The sequence below is a fragment of the Tachypleus tridentatus genome, chromosome 7, assembly GCF_004210375.1.
Source record: "Tachypleus tridentatus isolate NWPU-2018 chromosome 7, ASM421037v1, whole genome shotgun sequence".
Lineage (NCBI taxonomy): Eukaryota > Metazoa > Arthropoda > Merostomata > Xiphosura > Limulidae > Tachypleus > Tachypleus tridentatus.
In genome coordinates, this window is record NC_134831.1 from 135,753,715 (window position 1) to 135,780,480 (window position 26,766).

General features: G+C 36.4%; 1 protein-coding gene across 1 annotated transcript in view; it reads right to left on the bottom strand.

The window, feature by feature from the left end:
* LOC143256668 (glypican-6-like) overlaps positions 1-26,766 on the bottom strand; it is a 105,350-nt gene that overhangs the window by 26,815 nt on the left and 51,769 nt on the right. The window contains exons 2-5 of the mRNA XM_076514174.1: positions 25,523-25,681; positions 12,021-12,223; positions 11,095-11,283; positions 4,575-4,740 (exon numbers count right to left, since the gene is read on the bottom strand). Coding sequence (XP_076370289.1) covers positions 4,575-4,740; positions 11,095-11,283; positions 12,021-12,223; positions 25,523-25,681 — 717 coding nt within the window. The remainder of the gene's footprint in view (positions 1-4,574; positions 4,741-11,094; positions 11,284-12,020; positions 12,224-25,522; positions 25,682-26,766) is intronic.

Consider the following 26,766-nt stretch of genomic DNA (forward strand, 5'->3'; position numbering starts at 1 on the left):
AAAACAAAACAAAAAACACCATAAGTGACCGACATCTACGAATCCTTTCCATGATATATGGTCCGGCATGGCCAAGTGGGTTAAGGCGTTCGACTCGTAATCTGAGGGTCGCGGGTTCGAATTTCCGTCGCACCAAACATGCTCGCCCTTTCAGCCATGAGGGCGTTATAATTTTTCAGTCAATCCCACTCTTTGTTGGTAAAAGAGTAGCCCAAGAGTTAGCGGTGGGTGGTGATGACTAGCTGTTTTCCCTCTAGTCTTACACTGATAAAGAAGGAACGGCTACCGCAGATAGCGCTCGTGTAGCTTTGCGCGAAATTCAAAAACAATCAAACCATGATATATTATTCCTTTAACACCAGCGCGTGGAATGAAATATGCAAAGATTTGACGCAGCAGTAAAGTAGTTTTTATGTGCCAACTGAATAATTTTCCCTGAGCTCCAACATTGTCAGGGACTCAGCATAACTGAACAAACAATAGCAACTATTCCAGATCTGTGCGTAGACTAACGATCCCAGACGAGTGAGTGCACTGCTTTCTATTTGATTGTATACAACTCCCCAGTGAAAATAGTAGCCTGCACGAATATTATGCACAGCTACAGAATTACCACAGGCCATAATTGAAGCAAGCGACTTTCATGATTTGGATTGGTCGTTGAAGCAAGCGAATTTCACAATTCGGAATGGTCCGTGAAAACAGGTAAGAAGGGAAATATATAGCGCGAATTTTTTTATTTTTTTAATGGATGAATATTTTCTCATCAACGCACCGGACTTCTTAAGCCGATTCAGCGACAAACAGCAGGAAAGATAAGTAATACAATAGCAGGAAAGACTGACCACCAGGAACCGACAACAACGTCAAAAGACAGACCATTCACCCTCAACATGGCCTGAATGCGTAGCAGACCGTCTATTCGTTTTATACAAGACACTGTCCACTCACGCACACCACATTATACCATAAGGAATGCTGGGATAAGATGTGTAGCTTTTGTTATATATTGTTAGGACTGTGGAAACCTCCAGAGTACCATCAGCGACTCTTATTATTGTACTGTTAATGCTTTGTAGCTATAATTTCATTTTGTAAGTACAAACATATGATTTTTCTGTTTATATACTTGTGTAATTTTTTTAAAACTATTTGTAATACAAAGTGCGCATCACTATCGTAGAAGATTTTTTTTTTTTTTTGGAAGGGGTCGAGCGTAGTCTAGTGATTACCTATAGAACTGGAGATTCGAGAATCAGGGGGTTCGAGACTTGGTTCCACCAAATGTACAGTAAACTTTGAGTAGTGGGTGTATAATACGAACAACAGTCAATTCCGCTGTTCGGTTATGGAGTAACTACTAGGCACCAGGTGCTGTCAACTGTTTGCCTTCCACCCTGCCCAAAGCTCAAAACTAGCGACGTCTCTGTCTGAGCTACAGTGCCTCTGATCCAGGCGTTTAGTTCAATGTGTACATGTGGTGTCCTCCACGTAAACGATCCTGTCGATGTAAAAGTAACAACAACAGAAGAGCCTCATATGGAAAAGACAAAAATTCCAATTTACGAGAAACATGCTAACCTTCATAAGGTCGAACATTAAAGCGTTAAATATTGCGAGTATACTTGTTCCACTGTTCACTCTATACGTCAAGACATATTAGATATCTCGGTTATTTTATGTAAGACAATAACATTTTTTGTAACAAAAATATAGATCAAACATTTCAACGAGAGCCACTTGGTTCTATGGTAGTCAATTAACATCCTTCAATATACTCTTATGATACCACATATTCAAACAATTCAGGATAGCAAAGACAGGATGGAGCACGTGCGACAGACTAAGTATAAATATCTCCTCCCATTTTTTTTTTTCATTTTAGGAACGTGCAATTTCTAAATCTTTATTTATGGTCCGAGTTCAACTTCCAGATGACAGAAAGACTAGGATCCAACGCCGCAACGGGCCTGATAGAAACCGGACGACGGGGGTTGAACACTTTTAGCATCATACTACATTAACAAAAAACAAACAAACTGAGAAGTTAAACGTTTGCGACAAGTTTGTAAACGTTTGTTCCTATACTTGGCAGCTTGTTTAGCTTCAAATCATTCATGTCATTAGAAATCTAATTTACCAAACATTATGCACGATTTAAGCTAGGACTACCTCGACCCAAACGACCAATACTTAAAGCGTTCCATTTTTCATACGCAATTTATCCTTGAATATCCGTCGTCATGCTTGGATCATTTCTTAACTGATTAAAACGGTTTGACTGTGAACTTTAAGAACCGCTGATGTCACGTTCAGAAGCTTACACAAATTACAGGATTAATTAAACATACATTTTCTCTGTGTTTAATTGTCATTGGTTATCCATAAGAAGAATGATCAAATCAGCTGTCTGCGCCAGAACAAAATACAGGAAATAGTTCTGACAAATAGACGTATTCAGATTATCGTCTAGTATGTTTAGAACCACACAGAATGTTAAATCCTCGCGCATGTTTAGTCTATGTACTTGGGTTTGTGCTGTAAAGCATCTCAAATTTTCATACCTATCATTTGTTTCCTGGTGGTTACGGTGCTCGATTCACGATCTCTGGGTCGCGAGATCAAATCCAGTCATTAAACGTGTTCCCTCCTTCAGTCGTGGAGACGTTATGATGCCACTGCCAATCCCACTCTACCTTGGTTAAAAAAAGGAAACAAAAGACATTTGCTGCCCCACGTGGTACGTCCGAGCGAGCAAACTTTTAACTGCAATCAAATTTCGACTCACGACACGTGTGGCGGAACAGAGTAAACAATAAATAGCGTCTTCGAGTGAGATGTTAATACATTTTTTTAACTGGATAAAGTTTGAAATCATGTCATAACTGGTAATCCTGATCTTGGGTTTATCACAACCATCTTTCTGGAATAAATGAAGATTTGTAAGTTTCACGCCCTAACGAAGGTTTTCATGATAAGTAGGTTTCAAAAACATTCTGTATGGATTACATATATTTATTTCTATACCAAACATTTCACTGTAAGCACTAAACAATCTTCATGTGCCCTCAGACAAAGTTAAAAGAATATATCTGGATTAGAACAACAAATTTATAAGAGCCGTAGCAAGGAATTAAGTTCCAAAAATATTTGTTTGTTTTGAATTTCGCGCAAAGCTAAACGAGGACTATCTGCGCTAGCCATCCCTAATTTAGCAGTGTAAGACTAGAGGGAAGGCAGCTAGTCATCACCACCCGCCGTCAACTCTTGGGCTACTCTTTTACCAACGAATAGTGGGATTGATCGTCACAATATAAACGCCCCCACGGGTGAAAGGGCGAGCATGTTTGTGCGACGAGGATTCGAACCCGCGACCCTCAGATAACAAGTCGAACGCCTTAACCCACCTGGTTATGCCGGGCCTTCCAAAAATATATCGTCTCAAGAGAGAAAAGCCGAAACTAAACAACGTTCCCTATCGTGATAAAAACAGTAAATAAAACGACATCTTAATGAACCTGTGGAAGTCCACACTGCCTTAACACCCTATATTAGACCACTTACAATTATAAAATATACAAATACAGTAAAAAAAAAAAAAAAAGTCAGAATTACCATTAGTAACTAAATAAAATTTTTACCAACTTTGAAAATTATAATGAAATATATCGTATTTGTTTGAAATCAGTACATAACATTTAAACAAGTTTTGAAATTGATATCTACGTTTAATAGACTACAGTATACAAATGAAAGAGGTTTCCTTGTTTCTAGTTAAGCACAAAGCTACACAATAGGCTATCTGTGCTCTAGCGTTGTAAGTCTGCAGAAATTAAGGAGAAGGGAGCATTCACGTATGCTACTACGACACATACGTATAGTTCACGTGCGATTTAATAATAAGTTGTTTTTTTTGTTTTGTTTACTAAACTGTGTAAAACGGGTCAATTTACTCATAGACGTGTCCTTTAAATTTTGAACCGGTAGCGAAGCCCTCCTTTGAATGGGAAATAGACTTACGTACAATTATCAGGAAACGTTGGTCTTTCAACTTTGAAATCACGGGTCACGGTTAGCAATAGCAAATACTGTGCCCCCAGCTATCAGTACCCCTCCCCAGTTCTCATTTGTTCCGCTGCCTATGAATTTACCAGTGAAACACGTGATGGGCCAGAAAAACATGTGGAAGTGAATAATGGGACATGAAATATATAATTCACCGATAATTATTGGATCTTCTCTTTCAACCATTCTACTGTGCAATATTTTACCTTAATATATGGGTATTTAGGTCAAGAATAGTTTGTGATAAACAGCGCATACATTCCAAAATTTATTGACAATTATAAGGCAATAGTAAGCTAAATCAACAGCAAACGATTATATATATAACAAATACTTAATTTTATTTCATATGATACGCCTAAAGAATCAGATTATAACACATTTTTTCATACTTTAAAAACGTTCAACAGAAAAGTGTATTCGCATTTTGCATGCTTGCTAGAAGATATTGTTTATAAAATAAATTATCTTAAAATGAAAAAAAAAACGGACAATTTGTTCCCTTTTACCTATATAACTGTTCCAGGTATTATTCAGCTCAGAATGGTGGGCTAAACAGCCCTTCATGACGTTCAAGCAGTAGGTGGTACATGGCTTGAGATCCGGAAATCCCTTGCAGTGAGGACAATAGGACATTTTCATCAGGGCGCGGCTACATTCTTGACTAGGTCCAACCTACGGTGAAATGAAAGAGATCTGTTTTAAAACTACTATTTACCTACACTGTGACAGCCTTCTTAAATGACGAGGTTTACAGCGCAAAGCTACGCAATGGGTTATCTGCGATCTATCCACCGCAGGGGATCTAACGCCAGATTTTAACGATTTTAATATGGTTGTTGTTGTTTGTTATTAAGCACAAAGCTCCGCAGTGGACTATCTGTGCTCTACCCATCATGGGTATCGAAACCTGGTTTATACTAGTGTAAGTCCGCATACATTACGCTGTGCCACTGGGGAAGGGGCACCATTTAAAGACAGGAAACGTAGTGCTTACCCACCCTGGGACTTGACAAACTTCCTTCGAAAACAGAACAACAAAACCTTCCACGATTGGTGAAATGACCAAGTAAAATAACAATAATAAACATCTGGGGAAGAAACATGGAATACTAGGGTTTAATTCACAAAATGAAGAGAGAATCATCAAAAAAGATTTCCATGCTGATAAACCTAACATCCTAAAGGGTGTACTGCAAAAATATTTACTCGGCCGATTAATATGTCGTTTTTACAATGGTCTTTTTAAAACAAATAATGTTGTTGGATATCAAGAGGTTTAAAAATCCAATTTGTTTATAATCTTCTTAGAAATATTAGTTAATATTTTTCCCCTAAAAAATAAATGTTATTTTTAATTTATCATTAAACTTCCAACAGTCAGCTGGCAAAAAAGTTGTAGATATATCGTAATATTTTAAAACTATAAACATGCGTCACACGAAATGTAAAAAGAAAATTACATTTTATATAGGTGCTTTTGCTCGTTTTAATATAAAGCGCTTAGCTACACGATCCACTCGCCATCTACCGGTAGCGGGTTCGAATCCCCTCTTCCCACCAAACATGCTTGCCCTTTCGGCCATGTGGGTGTTATAACGCAACACTCAATCCCACTATTCGTTGGTAAAAGAGTAGCCCAAGAGTTGGCTATGAGTGGTGATGACTAGATGCCTTCTCTCTAATCTTATACTGTTAAATTAGGGACGACTAGCGCAGATAGCCTTGGTGTAACATTGCAAGAAATTAAAACCAAACTTATGTTCACTCAGCCTATCCTGAGTGTTTATATTATTACAAGGTCTCAGATCCAACATCGCTCAGCTGCCGACGAGGGAACGGTATAAATATGCAAATATAAGTGACGGAATTTCTTTACTCTTGTTCAAATTATTGTCCATACACTTTAGGCAACCAAAAAAATGGAACATTATAAAACTTTAGTATTTGTTCCTCTTGTAATTTACAATTCAAAGGAACTTCAGCAACAACATTGCTTTTCAAATTATTGATGATTTAAAAATTAAATTAAAATTAAAAATTTATGCACGAATACTAACATAAACGAGTTCACTTTATCGCTGTAAAGTTTTGACTTATTTGTTTACGTCTTTTTTAACGAAATTGTGAATTACGCAATTCTCTTCGTAGCACTTGAGGGCATATTTGTTTACATCGAAGCTTCGAATAATGTAATACGTTCACACTAACTACAGAAATGTTAAGAAAAAGATAACTACTGATGAAATTGACTTTATGAGACTTCAAATCATGTAATGCGTTAAAATTTATCGAGAAAATTTTAAAAAAGCGTAACCTGTGATGTAATTTATTTTACGATTTCTTTCCCATACGTCGGCACCTTTAGAAAAACTAATGAACGTTAGAATTCGTTAAATAATTCACGTCAGCACGTGCTGGAGAACACTTCTACCTGGATGTAGAAAAGATTATTTTAAACCTTCACAGTCTCAGTGTTCGGCAACGCAACAGTCCCGTTAATCACTTTAGGAAAACGTGCACAACGAGTTCCTGTGTTTCATTTATCAAGGAGGAAAATTAGAAAAGACGGAAAACCTTTTGTTTTTTTCTTTTCCGAGTTATGACTGTGATCAAACTCAGAAAAGTTCGTGGTTTAATTCAAAAGTTAAACGTATTGGAATGATACTGATACGAATATCTGCATGGGACACAAGAAATATAGATTTATACTAAAACCTAAACCTACAACACAAAATAAACAAAATGCACGTTTCTATAATATAAAAACAAAGTTAGGAAGATCTGTTTGATCTTTTGTTCTTAGAATTAAACACAAAGCTACACGATGGAGTATCTGTGCTCTGTCCACCATGGGTATCGAAACCCGGTTTTTAGCGGTGTGGGTCCGCAGCTATACTGCTGTGCCACTCTTGTCAAGTTAGGAAGACCGAAGCCAAATGTACATATACACACACACAGATATATATATATATATATGTATATTTAACCCACTGATATATCTATTATTATCATTTCATGAAGATGTTCTGAAAAAGATAATAATTCTGTAAAAATATTCCCAATTTTGATCACTGCAGATAAGTTACTTTTGCTTTCCAAAGTACAGTTACCATAGCAACTCTAATAAGACTGGGTTTGTCTTGAATTTCACGTAAAGCTACATGAGAACTTCTTGCACTAGTCGTTCCTAATTTGGCAGTGAAAGACTAGAGGGAAGAGAACTAATCATCACCAACCCCTATCAACTCTTGGGCTACCCTTTTACCAACGAATAATGGGATTGACCGTAATATTATAACGTCCCCACGACTAAAAGAGCGAGCATGTTTGGTGCAATGGGGATTCGAACTCGCGACTCTCAGATTACGTCTTAACCCACCTGGCCATGTCGAGCCGCCAGGCCTTTGTAATATATAATTATTACAAGCGATACATCTAAATGCAATTCTAAACCATAAATGTAATATACATGTGAATTTTTGTCTTTTCCTTCTAAAAATATAAATTATTATAGTTTGCTTGAGAATAAACAACGGAAAAGGAACCTAAATAAATGACAGTGTTGATGGTGGTAGTGTGTAAAATACATGTCAAACATTTCGGTTTTTAAATCTTTCTCTCTCTTGAAATGTTCACTTTCCAAATGGAATTACACATATATACACTCGTATTTTTCAAGTACGTACGTTAACTGTGGTAAATTAAAGTTGGCTCACAAGGACACAGACAGCGAGCTCTGAATGCGAAAATAATTTTTTTTCAGGGCAACCATGCCTCCTGGTATCGGCGAGTAAATTTCACATCAGTGGGACTCCGCCAAACCGTCTCTGGTCAACTGGTTAAGAACATCCTTATTTGAAATCACACACTGAGCTTAGTTACCATCTGAGTTTCGAAACGAGTAAAATGTAGGCAGGATGAGCAATCTCTGACACTGATGAAAATTGGGGGAAGTTTATGAGAACCTTCTGTCAATAATAAGTATAGCGTTCAGAATAACTGTTACTCCTACCGTCACGTAATAGAATTGTTCATTCTTCTACAAGAAGCACCCTAGTGCTCTGGACTCATAAAATTCGATGAAATCTACGGTAAACTACTAAAATAAAACTTTTAAGCATAAATGCAAGTTTTGTATTATATCAAACTAGTAAACAACCGATGTTTAATATCTTAAAGTTACTGTTCACGTTTTATCAAATCGAATAAGCAACCAGAAATTACACACGGTGTTACAGGTACACCACAAGAAAACTGGTTATAACAAACATAATTCGAAGTTTCAATCCGAATGTCACCCTATATGCACATGAACTACACAACCGGGTCAGAGGACGTCAGAATTCACGTACAGACTTTCCTAATTATGAAACGCTAATAAAATTGGTGGTGATGGGGAGCCAACCAACACAGAATCCGTTACCATTAGCGCTTTCACAAACTTTTTTAATCGAATACCATTACAGACTGCCACTCTCATAACGCCTTTACTGCTGAAATTGTGGGACGTGTTCAATAACATTACGTCTGAGATAAACTTGGCCCAGGTTATAATAACCAAATACGCCTGACGATTTGAGGAAAAATATATTAATTATACGTTTGGATTTCTTTGCTTCAAAAAGATAAAGGAAAAGCAATGTACCACAACAACGATAACCACGAGAAACGACAAAACTATACAGAGATAAAATAAAATGAATGAAAATTAAAATGGAAGTGTTGTAGAACATGGGCGAATTAACAGGTTCCTGTTCAAAACATTCTAAAGGTGGTTTTCCTTAGTGATAAATAAATATAAAATGTACAGTCACCTCAAGCTCTTGGATCAGAGGATATATAAAATACGATTGTTTAGTAGGCCTTTTACAGCCGTTTTTTGTAATACTATGTATTATTTAAATAATGAAAACTGGTTTGCATTTGTTTATAAGCAAAGGAAAATGACTGTTATGCATAGTTAATAAAAATGTTTGGGTTTCGATGCAACGGATGCATCTAGCACAGTAAAATGCTAAGCATCTCTAAGTAACCAATAATATTTTTTTTTCTGCTGGGTGCCACTGTTCCTTCTTATTTTACTGAGCGCAAGAAAACACCGCTAAAGACGTGAGTGCTTTTGGACAGTTGTCATTTCTGTAAGAAGCATGAAAGAAGGAAGAGATATTCAATTCATTCCAAACAAGTTTATTCCACGTGATACAATAAAATCACGAATGTATGTAATAATGACATAAATACTACACACACACACACACGTGTACAAACCGAACAACAACGAGTATATACTAAAATATGTTCCTCTTTTTGTCTTTCTTCCGTTTAAGCTCTTATCTTCGAAACATGTCTTTTAATCATTCAATAGTGAATGTCCATTTTTGTTTTTTTTGTAATTCATTAACAAAAAGAAACATTTTTTTGCTCTTAACAAATTTTTCTCAGACTGACCGTTCATCACATACGGAAACTGACGGATCGATGTTGATATTGAAATGAAATTTAAAGATGCGCAAAAAGAGGGAGTAATCCTTCTGTAATGTACTCTTAAAAATACGAGTTTTGACAAATACGTTTTTTATTATACTGTTAACCGTTCGGACAGACAGAATTCGATTAATAGATTAGTTTGCAATTAAGCATACAGCTACACAATGAATGGGCTATTTGTGTTCTGTCCACCACCACGGATATCGAAACCCGGTTTTTAGCGTTATAAGTTCGCAGATATACCGCAGTGCCACTGGGGAGCTTAATTATTAGAGTTATACATATATTTTATTATATCTATATGGAAGTTTTAATGAACTTAAAGATTACTGAATGTAGCCAGGTTTAAAACTATCTCCTCTCGTAAAAAATATTAACTTACTTTTATTGTTTTTACACATAATCCAGAGTGATTAAATGCCACAAAACAGACTGGTAATTTTAAATTAATATGTTGAAGGGTGCAATATTAATTTAGCGTTTAATAAGAAAACAGTAGAAGGTACACCCTTCTTTACTAAAAAGCCGTCTATTCGTTGTTTCTTCTTAATTAAATAAGAAATTAAAATAGTTTACTTTAAATGGTTCACGTGAGCTAAAATGGGGAAAATACTAGACTGCTGAAAGGGGACTTGATCTAAGAGCTTAAACTAATTTAAATATGTTAGGAATGAGGTGACGGAAGGGAGATACACCATAACCATAATTATTTCTGGTACCGAAGCTAGTTTTCTAAACAGAAATCTAGCAATTATTGTTACAGACGTTATATTGCTTATTCAGAAATCGAAAAGGTTTTTTTTTAATCTAAATGCGATTATGAAACGGCCCCTTGACGAAGAAATTAGGTTACTTGATGAAGTGACGTGGAAGGAGTTTGGTTTCCCAAACTCCATAAACTTACATGACGGTCTAGTTTCATCCGAGCGAATCAAATATCACGTATTATTTAATTCTGTCAACAGCTTCAGAAATTTACTTTAAGAAGTCTCATAGGTCCGTTAGAGAGCAAGTTCTCTGTGCTACTGCAATGTAGCCATCCTATTAGTCAAGGAATCAAATAAGTTACAGTTAAATTGATACTTAAAGCTACGTTTATAACAGCAAGATGCAGTAAACATATTAGGTCTCAGCACAGCAGCAACTTTATATTATTAAAAAATACAGGGCGTATAAGATAAAATTTTAATTTCATTTTTTCTTCCAATTTCCTCAGGAACAAAATAAATACTATTGTTATTTTTAAATAATCTGAATTAAAAATGAAACATACTAACTTCAAAATTCTGTTCTCTACACATTAGTAACTAAATATTCGTATTACTTCACAGTTATGGATCTTCCACCACGTTATATTTCAGTTGAGAAATAAGTGTTCGAAAGAATGACCATTTCAATTCTTGTTTACTGAACTTGTAAACTAGGTTCTTCAAACAAAATAAAGAGACATCTTTATAAATTCTTCTACGCGAAGAAAATATTAGTACAGACTGCAAAAACCAATAAATCTAAATCAACACACAAAAAAAAACACCTTACCTTTAATATTTCGCTGACGACATCTCTGCCCACAGTAAGAGCTTGCACAAAGGTACGCGTTGCAATGAAAGAACGTTTCAATTCTAATGTCAGTTTCCGGGGAACATCACCGAAAGGCTTCAGTTCTTCCATATGTTTACTGATACATGACAAATAGCTTTCGCTGAAAGTGTACTGATTATTCAGAACCTATAAAAATTGAACCATTAAGATAAATCCTTTAGAATCCTAACGTTTAGTAATATGACAGTCTGTAGAGTTACTGCACTGACGTCAAAAAGTCACGTGCTCTATAATTCACTCTACCATATTGGACGTCCACTACAAATTACTTATCTAATGTGATTTTATGTGACGCTGTAAATAATTTAATAGTATAATATAGGTATAACCAAATACTAAATAGTTTTCAGTCTATTTTTCACCGATGATTACTTACAGAACTTCAAAACATGCAGGTCTTGTACTGATACATATATCTATTGGTTACTACAGGGTGTTAGGAAAGTCACTGCGCAGTTTTGTAATCATATAAGTGCACACTGCTTTCCGAACACTCTGTAGAAGGGAATGTTTGACAACCAACCAATATGATGGCAATGAATGCAAAATAAAGATCAGTAACGTCACGAACAAGACCTCTATGATGCATATCATGTTGGAATATAAACCTTTTGCACAACCTTTTGATAAGAAAAATTGGGATGACGTCACGAAAGTTCAACATTTAAATCATATCAAATAGAAATATACTTTATACAACATAGTTAACAAGTACACCCACAACAAAGTGACTTAATTAATTTAACAGTATTTCTAACAACTTATGAGCGAAAGCAAAAAAATAACATGTAATAATGTCTTATAACATTTCGTTCATTTAAATCAGTTCAAATAGACAATATTAAATACAACAACAACCATACTTCGAACATTTTCCTATAGAGGGTATCAAAAAAGGTGCCAAGAGCTTCTGACAACTGGATTCCTCCGGAATTATAGTAACTTCTCAGTACTTTAAACATATCTTCAAAGATGTAGGAGTTTCGATCGTACAACATGCCATAAGTACGTAAGAACATATGATGGAAATCTTTTTGAGATTGGTCCAGCAGATCTTGGAAAACTTCTGAAAGGTAAAATATCAGTGTGAAACACCTTAACACGTTAGACATTGAAAACGTTTCAATAAAACTAAAATGACAAAACAAACGTTTCGACATGTTATGTAATTTATTTATGTAAAGTTAGAAATAAAATATATTACATATACGCTAAAAACTACATGTTTCAATTGAACATGATCCATCATTTTTCAATACATTACATGTAGAGTTTGCATCATTTACAAAATCGATTACACTGCACGACAAAGATTTTGCTTCTTGAACACTGTTGGGTGTTCCTTATAGATTTTTGGCTGCTGATCACGAAAAGCACATCCAAATTTGCCCATCATGTACCGTTTTATCGAAATATTCAGTTTCACCAGGACATTGCTACAATGGAAAAACGATATCAGGGCAACTGGAATCCGTTAATGCCTGCTGACTACTGTCGGACACTGCAATGTGATGCACCGGACATTGAATATAAACGAAAATCAGGAGCAAAACACTTTTAATTATGTTGAACATAATAGCGTATTAGTAACATAAACGCAATTAAATAAGTTATTGCCGGTAAACAGTTAACTGTCTATTTCTCAGAGTTCCTACGTGATGAAGCAAAACCAAAACTATATTTGTGCATACCCACCAGGTACCTGTCACAATTAGCAAAAACGTTTCAGGAAGCAAAACTTTTCAAAAAAATTGTTGTGCAGTGTTACCAAAAAGCTTACTTCTGTGGTACATGGTCCAGAAATTTGTAATGTATTATAACAGTGTTAGTAGAACCTACCTATGGTATCACCCTTCTCTGTCAATAGCTACATATTTTAAATAATATACCATTGCATCTTCATTGTATGGTAAGAGATCAACTCCCTTGCATAAAACACGTAAATAGAGTCATTACCTGTGACAATGGGCGACACGGTTTTGCATTTACTCTGTATGTAAAGAAACCTTATGTCTTATTTGTCATTTGAAGATGAGGGAACATGTACTAACGGTTTGTTTGTTTTAGGAATTTCACGCAAAGCTACACGAGGGCTATCTGTGCTAGCCGTCCCTAATTTAGCAGTGTAAGACTAGAGGGAAGGCAGCTAGTCATCACCACCCACCGCAAACTCTTGGGCTACTCTTTTACCAACGAATAGTGGAATTGACCGTCACATTATAACGCCCCCACGGCTGAAAGGGCAAACATGTTTGGCGCGACGGGGATGCGAACTCGCGACCCTCAGATTACGAGTCGCACGCCTTAACACACTTGGCCATGCCGGGCCATGTACTAATGGAAACATGTAGATCTTATCAGCATGTGTTATTTTGATCTTCAACTTTATAAAGATACAATATGGTACATGTTAAAACGTTGAGAGAGAACAACTCAGTTCATGGCGTTCTATATTTTCAAGTATTTACTTTGAGGAACTTTCATTTCTCATAAACATGTTTTCTTTGTTCAATTTCGCGTAAAGCTACTCCAGGTCACAAACCGTCCCCAGTTTTTGGACAACTATTGAGACACCCTTTACCTGCCAATAGTAGTATTGCCTATCATGTTATAACGTTCTCATGTTTGAAAGGGTAAGCATATTCGGTTGTACGATTCGAACCCGTGACCCCAAACTTGCGAGTCGAGTGTCTTTGGATTATATATATAAATCGACCTAGTGTAACAAACAGTCATACAAGAATTCACAACAGCTCCTTCGCAGAAACTACTAAGACCTTATACAGTTAAAGCAACAACAAATATAATACTTTCCCTAACGTATTTTCCTTATTGTACTTTACTTATACAGTGTCAACTATATACTGTTAGTGGCTTCGTATAATCATTTAACCTATACAAAATTCAGCGTGTGTCACGTCACGCTTAATTTCTCTTCATTTTTTTCGAAATACGAAGAGTTATAAATGTCGAAATGCGTTTATCCAGGTAGAACAGTTCGATTTCTGTCTGCCTATTACAATGTTAGTGACGAGGGTGCAAGAGGGCCGGGAGGGAGGTGGGTGCCGTGAAACCTTGCAATTGTAGCGAGTGTTGGTATAATAAGCCTAAAGAAAAGACGTAATGTGGGGTCTCCTAGCCTAGAACCAAGTGTATAAAATTTATCATAAAAATAAAAATATCGACGCAATTTTAAACTTCAATTTCTGTTATGTCACCAACGTTTTTAATAACAAATACAAACCTCTTTAATCAACGGGTATTCTAAATTAAGAAATCAAATATTTTTTCTAGTTTTGTTGTCTATAAAAATTGCATCTTATACTTTCATTACATAGAGTAAGAACAGTATCAAGTTATGGTAAGCAATAGAAAATAAAAGCGATTGTTGGAACGTTGTAATGATGCCAAAATATACTGGTTTTTCTATATATTAAAAGTTGTTAATCTAACTGATTTTTAACAATAATTATTTTATGAATATGCCACGAATTCAATTCATGAATAATAATACTGACTGGCTCACAAAGGAACTTATCAACGTTTCACCTCCTCGACTACAAATCTCCGTCTCTCTGGTAGTCAAGCTTAATTTCACAATATTTATTTACTTCAGTTAGCTATGAAATGTGAGATTACGATATACTATAGGGATGGGTGGTACGACTCGCCCCATCATTTTTCATAGGCTATACGTTAGTGCCAAATATAAAGCAGTGCAAACTATGTAACTCCTGCGTGCAAAATACTTACTATTATGTCAAGTATAAAACAATACAAACGATCTAAGTTCTGTGACTACGATATTTACTGTAATAGCAAATATAAATCAGTGTAAAGCATATAAACTGCGACTAGGATATTGATATAAATTCTGATTATGATACACACTATTACGATAAATATATGTATATTCTGTGACTTCGATGCTTACAGTATTAGTGAATATAAAAGCTATGCTAATTACACTACACTAAATTACCTCAATACTTTCTGTATTATTGAAATTATAACTTGCTATTACACAGAGTGAGGCTCTCCATCGTTATGGATATACATAGTTGTATAAGTGTATATATATATTATATACTGTATATAAAGGGCGGTCTTTCTAATATACCTCAATTATTTTCACAGTATCTGTACGCATCTAGAAGTATTGACATCTGTATTGCTGAAACAGGTAGTCGTTTCTGTCATGGTTTCTTTTCTTAAATTTCTTTATTTAACTGTCATCAATAAACTATCTTTAAAATCTCAATTATTTTATAAACTGGAATGGACGGTAACTGAATCATGTGAAAAACGTTTCAGAAAAGTCTTTTTGGAGATCAAACCTGAACAACAGCTTCTTATTTTATCTTGGTCTGTAATGGTTGGGTTGTCTTTGGTTTGTTTTGAACTCCACGCAAAGCTACACGAGGACTATCTGCGCTAGCCGTCCCTAATTTATCAGTGTAAGACTAGAGGGAAGGCAACTAGACATCACCACCCACCGCCAACTATTGGGCTATTCTTTTACCAACGAATAGTGGGATTGACCGTCACATTATAACGTCCCTACGACTGAAAGGGCGAGTGTGTTTGGTGCGACGGGGATTCGAACCCGTGACCCTCGACCAATACAAAACTCTTCTGCACACTTTTGTTGTCCTGAGCAAGGCGTTGGAAAGAAAAGTGTAAAATGCCATCAGCTCAAACGTGATGAACTCAACATGGACTTTAGGTCATCTAGATGACCTGGTCAGTCATGGAATGTACCACGTACCTCAGTTGAACTTTTGTCAAAATCGTCAAAAACAGGCAGCAGAGATGAGTCAACATATTATGTATTGACAAATAACCAATTTGTTGGTGAATATCACTCATTTCAGTTATGCTGCGAAGCGGAACCATCATGTATGTAAATACCAATACTGTAATATTACCAAAGGATAGGTTTACCACTTGATATTTTAACATGGTATCAAACCCAACCGAAGAACCTACCGTTGGTGCATGCATACTTTACAATGATAAAGATTAATGCCCAGTGTCATACTGACAGATTAATCTGAAAAAGAAGTCACAAAGTTGTGGATCAACCAGCAAAAAGTCCTGATCGAAATCCTACCCATGGAACTTTCTTTGGACGCCGCGTTTGTCAGTTCTTTAACGAACCATATGATGTCGGAGAGCTTAGCATTGGATTGAATAAGAAAGGATAAAAAAATCTCTCAATAATTTCGCTCACCTAGTGATTGTAAGTATATCCAGCAGATGTAGTAATGGGTGTTTCGTTGTATATTTGCTAAATGTGGTTCTTTCAGACAAGTTGAGCTAATTAGACCTTAGTTCAGGTCGTTATGGTTTTCCAAGCATTCATACAACAGGTACTACATAACTTATTTAACTGTTTCACTAGCTGGTTCCACTACATACAACAGGTACTACATAACTTATTTAACTGTTTCACTAGCTGGTTCCACTACATACAACAGGTACTACATAACTTATTTAACTGCTCCACTAGTTGGTTCCACTACATACAACAGGTATTACATAACTTATTTAACTGCTTCACTAGCTGGTTCCACTACATGCAACAAGTACTACATAACTTATTTAACTGCTTCACTAGCTGGTTCCAATAGATCAGGCCCGGCATGGCCAGTTTAAGGCACTCGACTCGTAACCCGAAGACTGCAGGTTCGAATCCCCGTCACACCAAACATGCTCGCTCTTTCAGCCGTAGGGGCGTTATAACGTAACGGTCAATACCACTATTCGTTGATAAAAGAGTAGCCCAAGAGTTGGCGGTGAGTGGTATGACTAGCTGCCTTCCCTCTAGTCTTACTGCTAAATTAGGGACGGCTAGCGCAGATAGCACTCGTATAGCTTTGCGCAAAATTCAAAACAAACCAAATCCAATAGATAAACTACACATCTAAAACATTCCAAATTTCAACAATATTGTTCACTTTTCTAAAGAATACTTTAACCACACTAGATTCCACTTAAATTTCTTTTTAGGAATATGATAATCTTATGATAACAAAGTTCCGACAGTTGTTTCACCAAATTAAACTTTCTTTTACCAGCTCCGGATTTACAACGCTAAAATCAGGGGTTCGATTCCCCTCGGTGGGCTGAGCAGATAGCCCTTTGTGGCTTTGCTATAAGAAAAACACACACATTCTTTTACCAGTGAAGAAAAAATAGAAAGACAATAGCAGTGAGGCTGAATGATTCGATCTTCCACGTGATTATATTAGTAAACCAGGCGAACTCACACGCGTAAACGCGAGCAACAGGCACAGGTAGATTCAGAATATTGCAAGTTTTTCTTTTATATCGCTGTCCCTGTACGTTTATTTTCCAAAGAGCTCACAGATGAACGAAGTCCTTGCTTTACTTACCATTGCAGGGAAGTAACCCAATATACTTACAAAAAATGAAATGACTTTTGTCTCAAGGGAAATTATTCTACGGTACTGAAAGGCTCCAAAAATAGTGCGTGCATTATGGTTGATTTAATTTAAAAGGAGACTTCCATCTATATGAAAACTCGTTTTCAATTGATGGAACCACTACTTCACTAAAGAACTGAACTTACATTATTCATGAGACTTTTAATAAAACACAATTCATAGAAAAAATCGAGATTTTCAAGAAAGAACACCTTTACAAAGTTTTTTTACCTTGAAAATTTTATCTATAATCATTTCCAGTGTAAGTAAAAAAACAACACTGGTTCTCAGTCAATGGGGAGGGGTAACTGGCCAAACCAATAAATTAATAGTGTTTTGTTTTTGAATTTCACGCAAAGCTACAAGAGGGTTATCTGCGCTAGCTGTCCCTAATCTTACAGTATCATCACCACCCAATGAATAGTGGGATTGACCGTCACATTACAACACACCCACGGCTGAAAGGGCGAGCATGTTTGGTGGGACGGGGATTCGAACCCGCGATCCACAGATTACGAGTTGAGTGCCTTAACCACCTGACCATACCTGGCCACGAATTAACAACTGATTGTATCACTTTAATTTTTCCCAGTTAGTTGCCACATTTCAGGCCGAGGCTGGCGCAGTAGTTTGTGTGTACAGACAATAAATCTGTGAATTCATGGTTCGCATCCGGTTGTCGTCACATTGATCGCGTAAGGTTTTTTATTTCCTGATGTAACGTTAGAATAAGCTTAACTTAAATGTTTATTATTACTTCTTCTGGAATCTTGACGTTTATTTCTTTGATTAGAAATTGAACACTATCAGGATTCTATCGATTTAAATATTTTTTATCTGGATCTGTTTATAATTATTTTTATTTTATCTTTTTGCTTTACTAATCGAGGTCTTTGGAATAAAATGACGTTTTGAAAACAAGATACCGCCTTCAAACGGTAAAACTTGTATTTTGTTTTACATAATTTTTTTTTGCGCAAAATTACGTAAGGGACGTCTGCGAATATCCATTCTCCAATTTTGAATCGATACACAAGAGGGATGAGGCTCTTAAGTTATTTATTTAATCCAACAGCGGGATTTCCCCGTCATTCTCATAGTACACTCGTAACTACAGAGCGCAAGATTTTTGCCAACTCTTTTACCAATGAATAGTGGGGATTGACCGTCACATTATAACGCCCCCACGGCTGAAAGGGCGAGCATGTTTGGTGTGACCGGGATTCGAACTCGCGACCCTCGAATTACAAGTCGAACGCCTTAACCCACCTGGCCATGCCAGGCCCTGAGAAGATTATAAGATTCCCTGCCATAAAGAAATCCGAGGTATGGATTCTGTGTTTTAACTTCCAGGAGAAATGTAACGAAATGCATCTTAAATTAAAAGAAAAAAAAAAAAAAGCAATAACTCTAGAATCGACTTTCTTTAATACTTATTTTTAAACGGCCCCTTAACAATGAAATACGTTTTGATTTGCGTACATTAAAATTCAGACTTTTGAATTAGATTCGTGTCTGGCAACAATAAATGCAAATTATAAATATGGATTGACAAATCGCAGAACAAGATGCAACTTTAAAAACACGTTCGAAACACAAAGACACAATGTGCTAAGAAACTCTAATCTTAGAACATTGAAAACTTAAATATAAAACACATAATATTATACAAAATAATATTTGAAACAAGAGCTAAATGAACTAAATTATGGTCGTGTTTTTTCTAGGTTTGTGTGCGGTTCGTTTATTTACTTTTTCAAGTGTTCACTCGGATACGATTTTGAAAAAACAGAAGACGAGAATGATGCGATTGACGTTCGTACACATCCCTTACGTTCACATGAAGTACCAAAATCCGAGGAATTAACGGATGTGGATGTTAAGATGACAAGACATCACGTACAGAACAGGCAACGCCACAACACAGCAGCTGTCCCATTTAACCCACCTACTGCGAGCTATGACATAATCAGATTCAATTTATCCTCATTTCTTTCAGTTTTTAAAGTTTCTTGAGACAGTGTAAACTTTCTTGAACGGAAGCGAATGCAGACAAGTCTGATGTGATAATGAAGCATGAGACAACTGCATCACTTTGATTAAGTCAATTCCTAATACCTCTCAACAAATGTCCAACTGTACTTTCAGTAAAGAATTACATGAGACTCATATTAAATGTGTATTTATATAGAAAGTTCAGATTTTAAAGAAAACTGTACGTAGCGTTATAATAAATAACATTTACTGAATTTCGCACAAAAGATACTAGAGGGACTATCTGTCCTTAAGTTAGAAGTTATATACTCGAGGGACCGTCTAGTGGCACAGAGGTATTTGCGGTTTCAATACCCATGGTGGGCAGAGCACAGATAGCCCATTGCGTAGCTTTGTGTTTAATTATAAAACAACAAATAAGACTAGAGGGAAGGCAGCTAGTTAACGCTACCTACGGCCAATTCTTGAGCTACTCTTTAGCAACAACAATTAATACTGACCATTACACTGTAACACCCAATAATTGAAAAAGTGAACACATCGCGTGATGAGATTAGAACTTGTGATCCACAAATGACGGGCGCCCGAAATGCCAGGGCACGAAATAATGGGCCCGAACGCCTAATTATGGAATAAAATAGCATGTACAATTCGCGTGAACTTACACGTATTAAACTCATCATAATAAAATTTAAAAAAAAATCCCGTACAGAAACCCCGTGCGCAACTCAGAACAGGAACTAGTAGCCTTATAACAGTTTATTACTCAATCACTTGTAATGACTGTTTCAGACACTACAACGAACAACATTGTATAAGTTGAGACACGCGACACAATTAGAAAAAGTGGTACAAACGAGGTAATATATATATATATATATAAATGACGTCATCACTTTTGTCAATTATGGAACTCATGTTAGCGTGTACTGACTGTGAAACGGTCACATCCATTATTCCGTCACACAAGACAGGCTAGCCAGTGGGTCCGTTCACAGTCTGTTTCCCTTGTTCAACTGACTGATGGGAAGAAAGGTTGACATCCTACAGCGCTCACAGTCAATTCTTGGGTTACTTACTATTCTTGTAGCGCATGCACAGCCCCAAAGTGACAAGCACACATATTTCTGGCAACAACTCGGGTTTCAGAATCTGGGTACGTTAACCATTAAGCTATGCCCGCCCATCTTAAAAAAAAAAAAGAAGACAAAAGAATTACTTAAAGCAAAGGATAAAACACAAGTTATGATTACAACAGTAACAAAGTTAGCGTAACTATAAAATTTCACAACTGTAGCTTTTCGGAGCCTCGTTGCTGAAATTCATTTGGGTAATGTTTGATTCCTCGTCAATTTATATAAATTTCCCTTTCAAAACCACAATAACAACAACTCACAATGAACATACACGTAGACTTGGATTTCTGTTGGCCACAGTATATATGAAGGGTATGCCGTGTATATTTTATAATGACATATAATGTTTCCAATCTTCTACAGAAGCAATCTAAACCTTGTATGCTTTCTAATAATATCGCCGGATACGAAAAGAGTTGGTCCGGCATGGCCAGGTGGTTAAGGCACTCAACTCATAATCCGAGGGTCGCGGGTTCGAATTCCCGTCACACCAAACATGGTCGCCCTTTCAGCCGTGGGGACGTTATTATGCTACGGTCAATCCCTCTATTCGTTGGTAAAAGAGTAGTTCAAGAGTTGGCGGTGTGTGGTGATGACTAGCTGCCTTCCCTCTAGCAGATAGCCCTCATGTAGCTTTGGACGAAGTTCAAAAGCAAACATACAAACGAGAAAAATGCCTAACAACAATTAGATATGCAAAAAACTGCCTTTCCAATGCGTTAGGTATTATGTGTTCCAATCGAAACTGCTTAAATCGGCTTCTTTAATTAACACGTTGCTGTGTTAACGATTTACATTCTGTTTTCGGTGTGAAAATGCTTTGTTTAATTTTTACTGCGTTGTCTTAAAAGATTTCACATGCTTGTTAAAAGACAAATTTATTCAAGAAGAACCTTAAATGCGTAACCAAGAATGACGTGCTCATATAAACCTCGGGAGAAGATTGGGCGTTTTAATCGGCAAAACAGGTTTATAATTAGAGCATTGGCGGACATAGTACGTAACAAGCCCTACAGCAAAATAGTATTTTTATTTTTTTTACAACTCACGTGAGATAAAAAGAGCAGGACTGATTAAGTTTCTTAGGGATGGCATGGTCTTACCAAATTTAAATCCTTACTTTGAGATGGGCAGGAAATCTACAGAATTTGATAAGACCGTTATTTTCAAGTGAGACTCGTCAGAGCTGCGCACAAAGTAACATTTCAACATTTATTTTGTTCTTTACGAATTACACTAAAAACGTTATTACAAAATGACAGAATATAAATTCTACAATGTTTGAGTTAAAATACAATTGAAATGTATTTACATTCGTTATTTTGTACTTAAGTGTTTGAAACTTAAGTGTGAAGTGGACACTTTAAAGGAACTTGCTTATCGTGATAGGGTTAATAACATAGAATAATCCATCAGTGTGTCCTTTCAGAGTCTTAGATAATATTGTGACACCTAGAACTCATAAACTCTAAAGATTTATTTATTTACTTATGGAACAAAACGTTCAATGCTATTATACTAAGACAAACAAACAGTACAGCTTCTTAAACACATGAAATAAAAACGACAGAAGCTGAATAACAATCATATTAATAGAGGTTTAGTCATTCAATGGTCATAACTTTGTTTTTATTCACCAATCTTACTATTATGGACAAAGCATGTATAAAATCATCTATCTATGCGACCGAAATAATAAATACAATGTAGCACCACAACCAAAAAGCCATAAGACTTTCATACTTTGGGTATTTAAGATTCAGAAAATTTGAAAAATATCTGTGGTGCATGCAATAACCACACACCCGGTATTCCGTGATCTTCATATATTTATTCGACAGAAGATGGCGAAATTTTCCAAATATGGTGCGATTCTTTTGGTTTCATCGTTTACGTTCACTGGATGACCTCTGTCCGTAGGTTACGTTTTTGTATATGTTTAATTAAATCGTATTGTTATATTGTAGTGTTATATTAAAGATATCAAAAACATTAGTCTACTTCATGCGAGCACTGGTTAACTTATCCATAAATATAATAACACACTTCTCATTCTTACTGTTCTAAACCAGAGCTTCTTAAATTTCTTCGTTCTCATACCACTTCGGTGGGGGAAGAGACTCCACGACCCATCTACCATCTTCCCCACTTGTTCTGTTTCTCTTATGGTCCCGGCGTCAATGACTTCCATTCTGCATCAAGACCAACTAGAAGACCCTCTCGAACCATTAGTGGGCCACAGACTGCACTTTGACAACCACTAGCTGTAATCTACTGGACTGAGACGATTCGTTTTGGTACAATTTAGAAGTCGTTGTGATAAAGTATAAACGATTTAGAGATTTGTTTTCGATTTGAATTTCGAGCAAAGCTACTCGAGGGCTATCTGCGATATCCGTTCCTAATTTAGCAGTGTAAGACTAGAGGGAAGGCAGCTAGTCATCACCACCCACCGCCAACTCTTGGGCAACTCTTTTACCAACGAATAGTGGGATTGACTGTAACATTATAATGCCCCCACGGCTGAAAGGGCGAACATGTTTGGTGTGACGGGGATTCGAACCCGCGACCCCCAGATCACGAGTCGAGTGCCTTAACCACCTGGCCATGCCCTGCCGGTTTAGGAGTTACGTGACATACACACAAACACAGAGTGAATCTTACTTTGCATCATTTAAACTGACCATTTTGCATCAACTACATCTGATCAACGGTGAGAACACAGTTAACATTTCAGTGTTACTTCATCTAGATTCTGGGCTTGTTTTGCTAAGGTTCAAAATCTTCGAGTAACGTTTTGACAGATATTTCACTCTGTTAACACTTCAAGCGTGAAAACTATAAAAAACAGAAGTTCCAAATACATACTAAAAAAAACGAATTCAGTCTTGTGTATAGTATGTTAGATTCCATATAGTAAGAGTCATGTCTGAATGTGCTTGACAACCAAACGTAAGAGAGATTGTCAACAAACAACATTCACAACAACATTTTAGACAATTCGACACGGTCAAAGTTCACCGAGTCGTGTACTGGATGTTTGATAACATGGTCATTAAGAATCCACGACTCATGCTAGTACGGTATAAACGGTTAAGGAAAGTCTTTGAAAATGAACACTTAAAAAAGTAAATGAACGTTTTAATACACAAGTAACCACTTATATTTTGGCATACGTTCACGTTGAGCGAATAAACTTACATGGTCGTAAGGGTTAAAGATTCAAAATTATTCTGACGAATAAATTTAATAAATAAATAAATACAATACAGCCTTGTTTACTGTTAATCACAATACGTTTCTTTTGGTACAAATACAAAACAGTAGTTTATTTTTATTTTATTTATAAACTAAATACGAGCCGGACATAGCTGATGATTTGCATGCTGGGATACGGAACGAAAGGTTCCAGGTTCGAGTCGCAACATACCACAGAACACGCTAGCGCTTTAAACTGAGGATTACAACCGTTCCATTTAATTCTGCGATGCGATTTAGTTCTACCGATGTACCTGTTACCCTCCCTCTGGTGAATACTTGTGAACCAAAGACGACCATGCCTGAACCTTGGAAACTTTTCGGCGAGTCCTACTTTATGACAAAGGGGAGTAGAAGGTAGAAGTACGTTAATTAAACACCGAAGATTTATTACTTATTTTCTGAGTTATTGGTACGTGTATATAACAATAATATAAATTCCGAATTCGTTTTCAATTGGTGTTATTTCATAACATACCCAAAACAGGTAAAGTAAAATTACATAACGTGCAAGAAATGAATTGTTTTCTTTGTTTCATCTACACAGAAGTCTATCTGCGCATACTCACCCGTTTTAATGTTTAACAATTAAACTACAGAAAGGAAAAGTGGCTGATCATAAGTACCAACCTCTAACTCCTGGGCTATACCTGTCTGACCCAGCAGTGGGATTTCACCTCGAGCCTCACAGTGAGTGAACCCGTGGCCTCAAGCGTCGGAGAGCGTTTTTGCAGACTATGGGACACGAACCTTGAATTCGCGGATTCACATTCCGGGCACGCTAACCACTAGGCCAATAATGAATATGAGCCTTAAAAATAAGGTAATTGTAGTCTTGAACATATAAAACGATTCAGGTACTATGGTTGGAACGTGCTTAAACTTTAAAGATAAAAGCAAACGAGCAAACAAAAAATAGAGAATGTGTTTATTCGTTTTGAATTTTACGCAAAGCTACACGAGGGTTATTTGCGCTATCCGCCCCTAATTTGGAAGTGGAAAGGCAGCTAGTCATCACCAGCCACAGCCAACTTTTGGGCTACTCTTTTACCAACAAGCAGTGGGAATGAAAGTCACATTATAACATCCCCATGGCTGAAAGGGAATGTTTGGTGAGAGAGGGATTCGAACCCGTGATTCCCGTATTACGAGTTGAGCCCATGCCAGGCTAAAATACAAAAATAAATAGCAGGGAATGTTATAAAAATGCTTAATAACATGAAAGAGCAAAAGTTAAAGTATTACAAAAATAAAATGTAAACAGAACAAATTCTAATAAAATAAAACAGTAAAAAAATGTTTAAAGAGCTTTAGAGATTACATATATAAGTTAATAAAATATCCTAACATCACCAGGACAACATTATAACAATGTTAAGTAGTTGATGTACAACGTTATAACAACGTTAAGTAGTTGATGTACAACGTTATAACAACGTTAAGTAGTTGATGTTACACCAACATTTTTTCATCCTTCTTTATTACTGATACTTTTACCCATTAAAACACAAAATATCAGTTACTTACTATCAAATTTCGCTGTCTTGGATGCGAAAAGATTTTTCAAGGAGCCAATACCATCCCTAAGAAGTTTGTCGAACTCCACGCGACTGTGTGTGCTCAATTTGTGTTCCATCTCTTTCGTGCAACACGTGTGACTGCGATCACAGATACGGAGATGGTCACCTGTAACAGAAAACCACATTTTTATCTAAATAAAAAGAAGGTCAAGTCATTTCCCAAATAAAAAATTCAGAGTAACGTCTAAATGTATTTACTTTTATGAACTGTTTCGATCTAATGCCGCAATAATATTAATAAATGACCAACGACTCTTCTGACATCAGTAAGACATCCATAACGTTACATCATGTCCACCCTGGATCATATCAACTGTTAACTACGTAACTTTATAAACACATATCAGAAGACATCATTATTACAAGTCCTCCGCTGGTACAGTGGCAAGTCTTCGGATTTACAACGCTAAAAGCAGAGGTTCGATTCCCTTCGGTGGACTCAGCAGATAGCCCATTGTGGCTTTGCTAGAAGCAGACACACACACACACTCACTCATTATTACAATGCTTTTTATGGCAAAATAATTTATTCCATTAATGATTAATATACACTCGACAGCAAAACCTATATCACTCGATACAACTAGTTTCGTACTCAGCTTTAATCATGAATGTTTTTCTTAAGAAGGTTTTATAATTTTAAGTAAGGGAGGGAAAGATGTTTTGGTATTTTTCTTTGTGTGTTCAAATACTACTTGGAGAACTAAACAATCCGATCCAGAACGTAAGAGTAAAAACGTGGTTTGTATACATTCTTAAACCATAAACATTAGTACATAACCCACAGCTATTTATTTACTTTCACATAATTATAAACTCGGGTAAAGAGTGGGAATTTGTAAGATCAGAGGAAGTACAATAGATCAGTTTGGATATGCAGCGAAGAAGGACCAGATGAAAAGAGCATTGGATAGAGAATACGATGAAAAGACGCGGTGAACATGGATATGAGGAAGGAATAACTAGAAATGATGCACCTAATATATGGAGGAGGAAGTCCCGAGTGGCTGACCACATACCAGAAATGGAATAATGCATAAATATAAGCAAACATTAAGATGCAGATGGACAAGCCATCACGCTCTACAATGGTCTACATACCAGATTATAAATTATACTTTTTTTTTTTTGTAACAACACTATACAGTCTTGCAGTATACACTCTCTCTGCAGAAATTTATGTGATCGGCT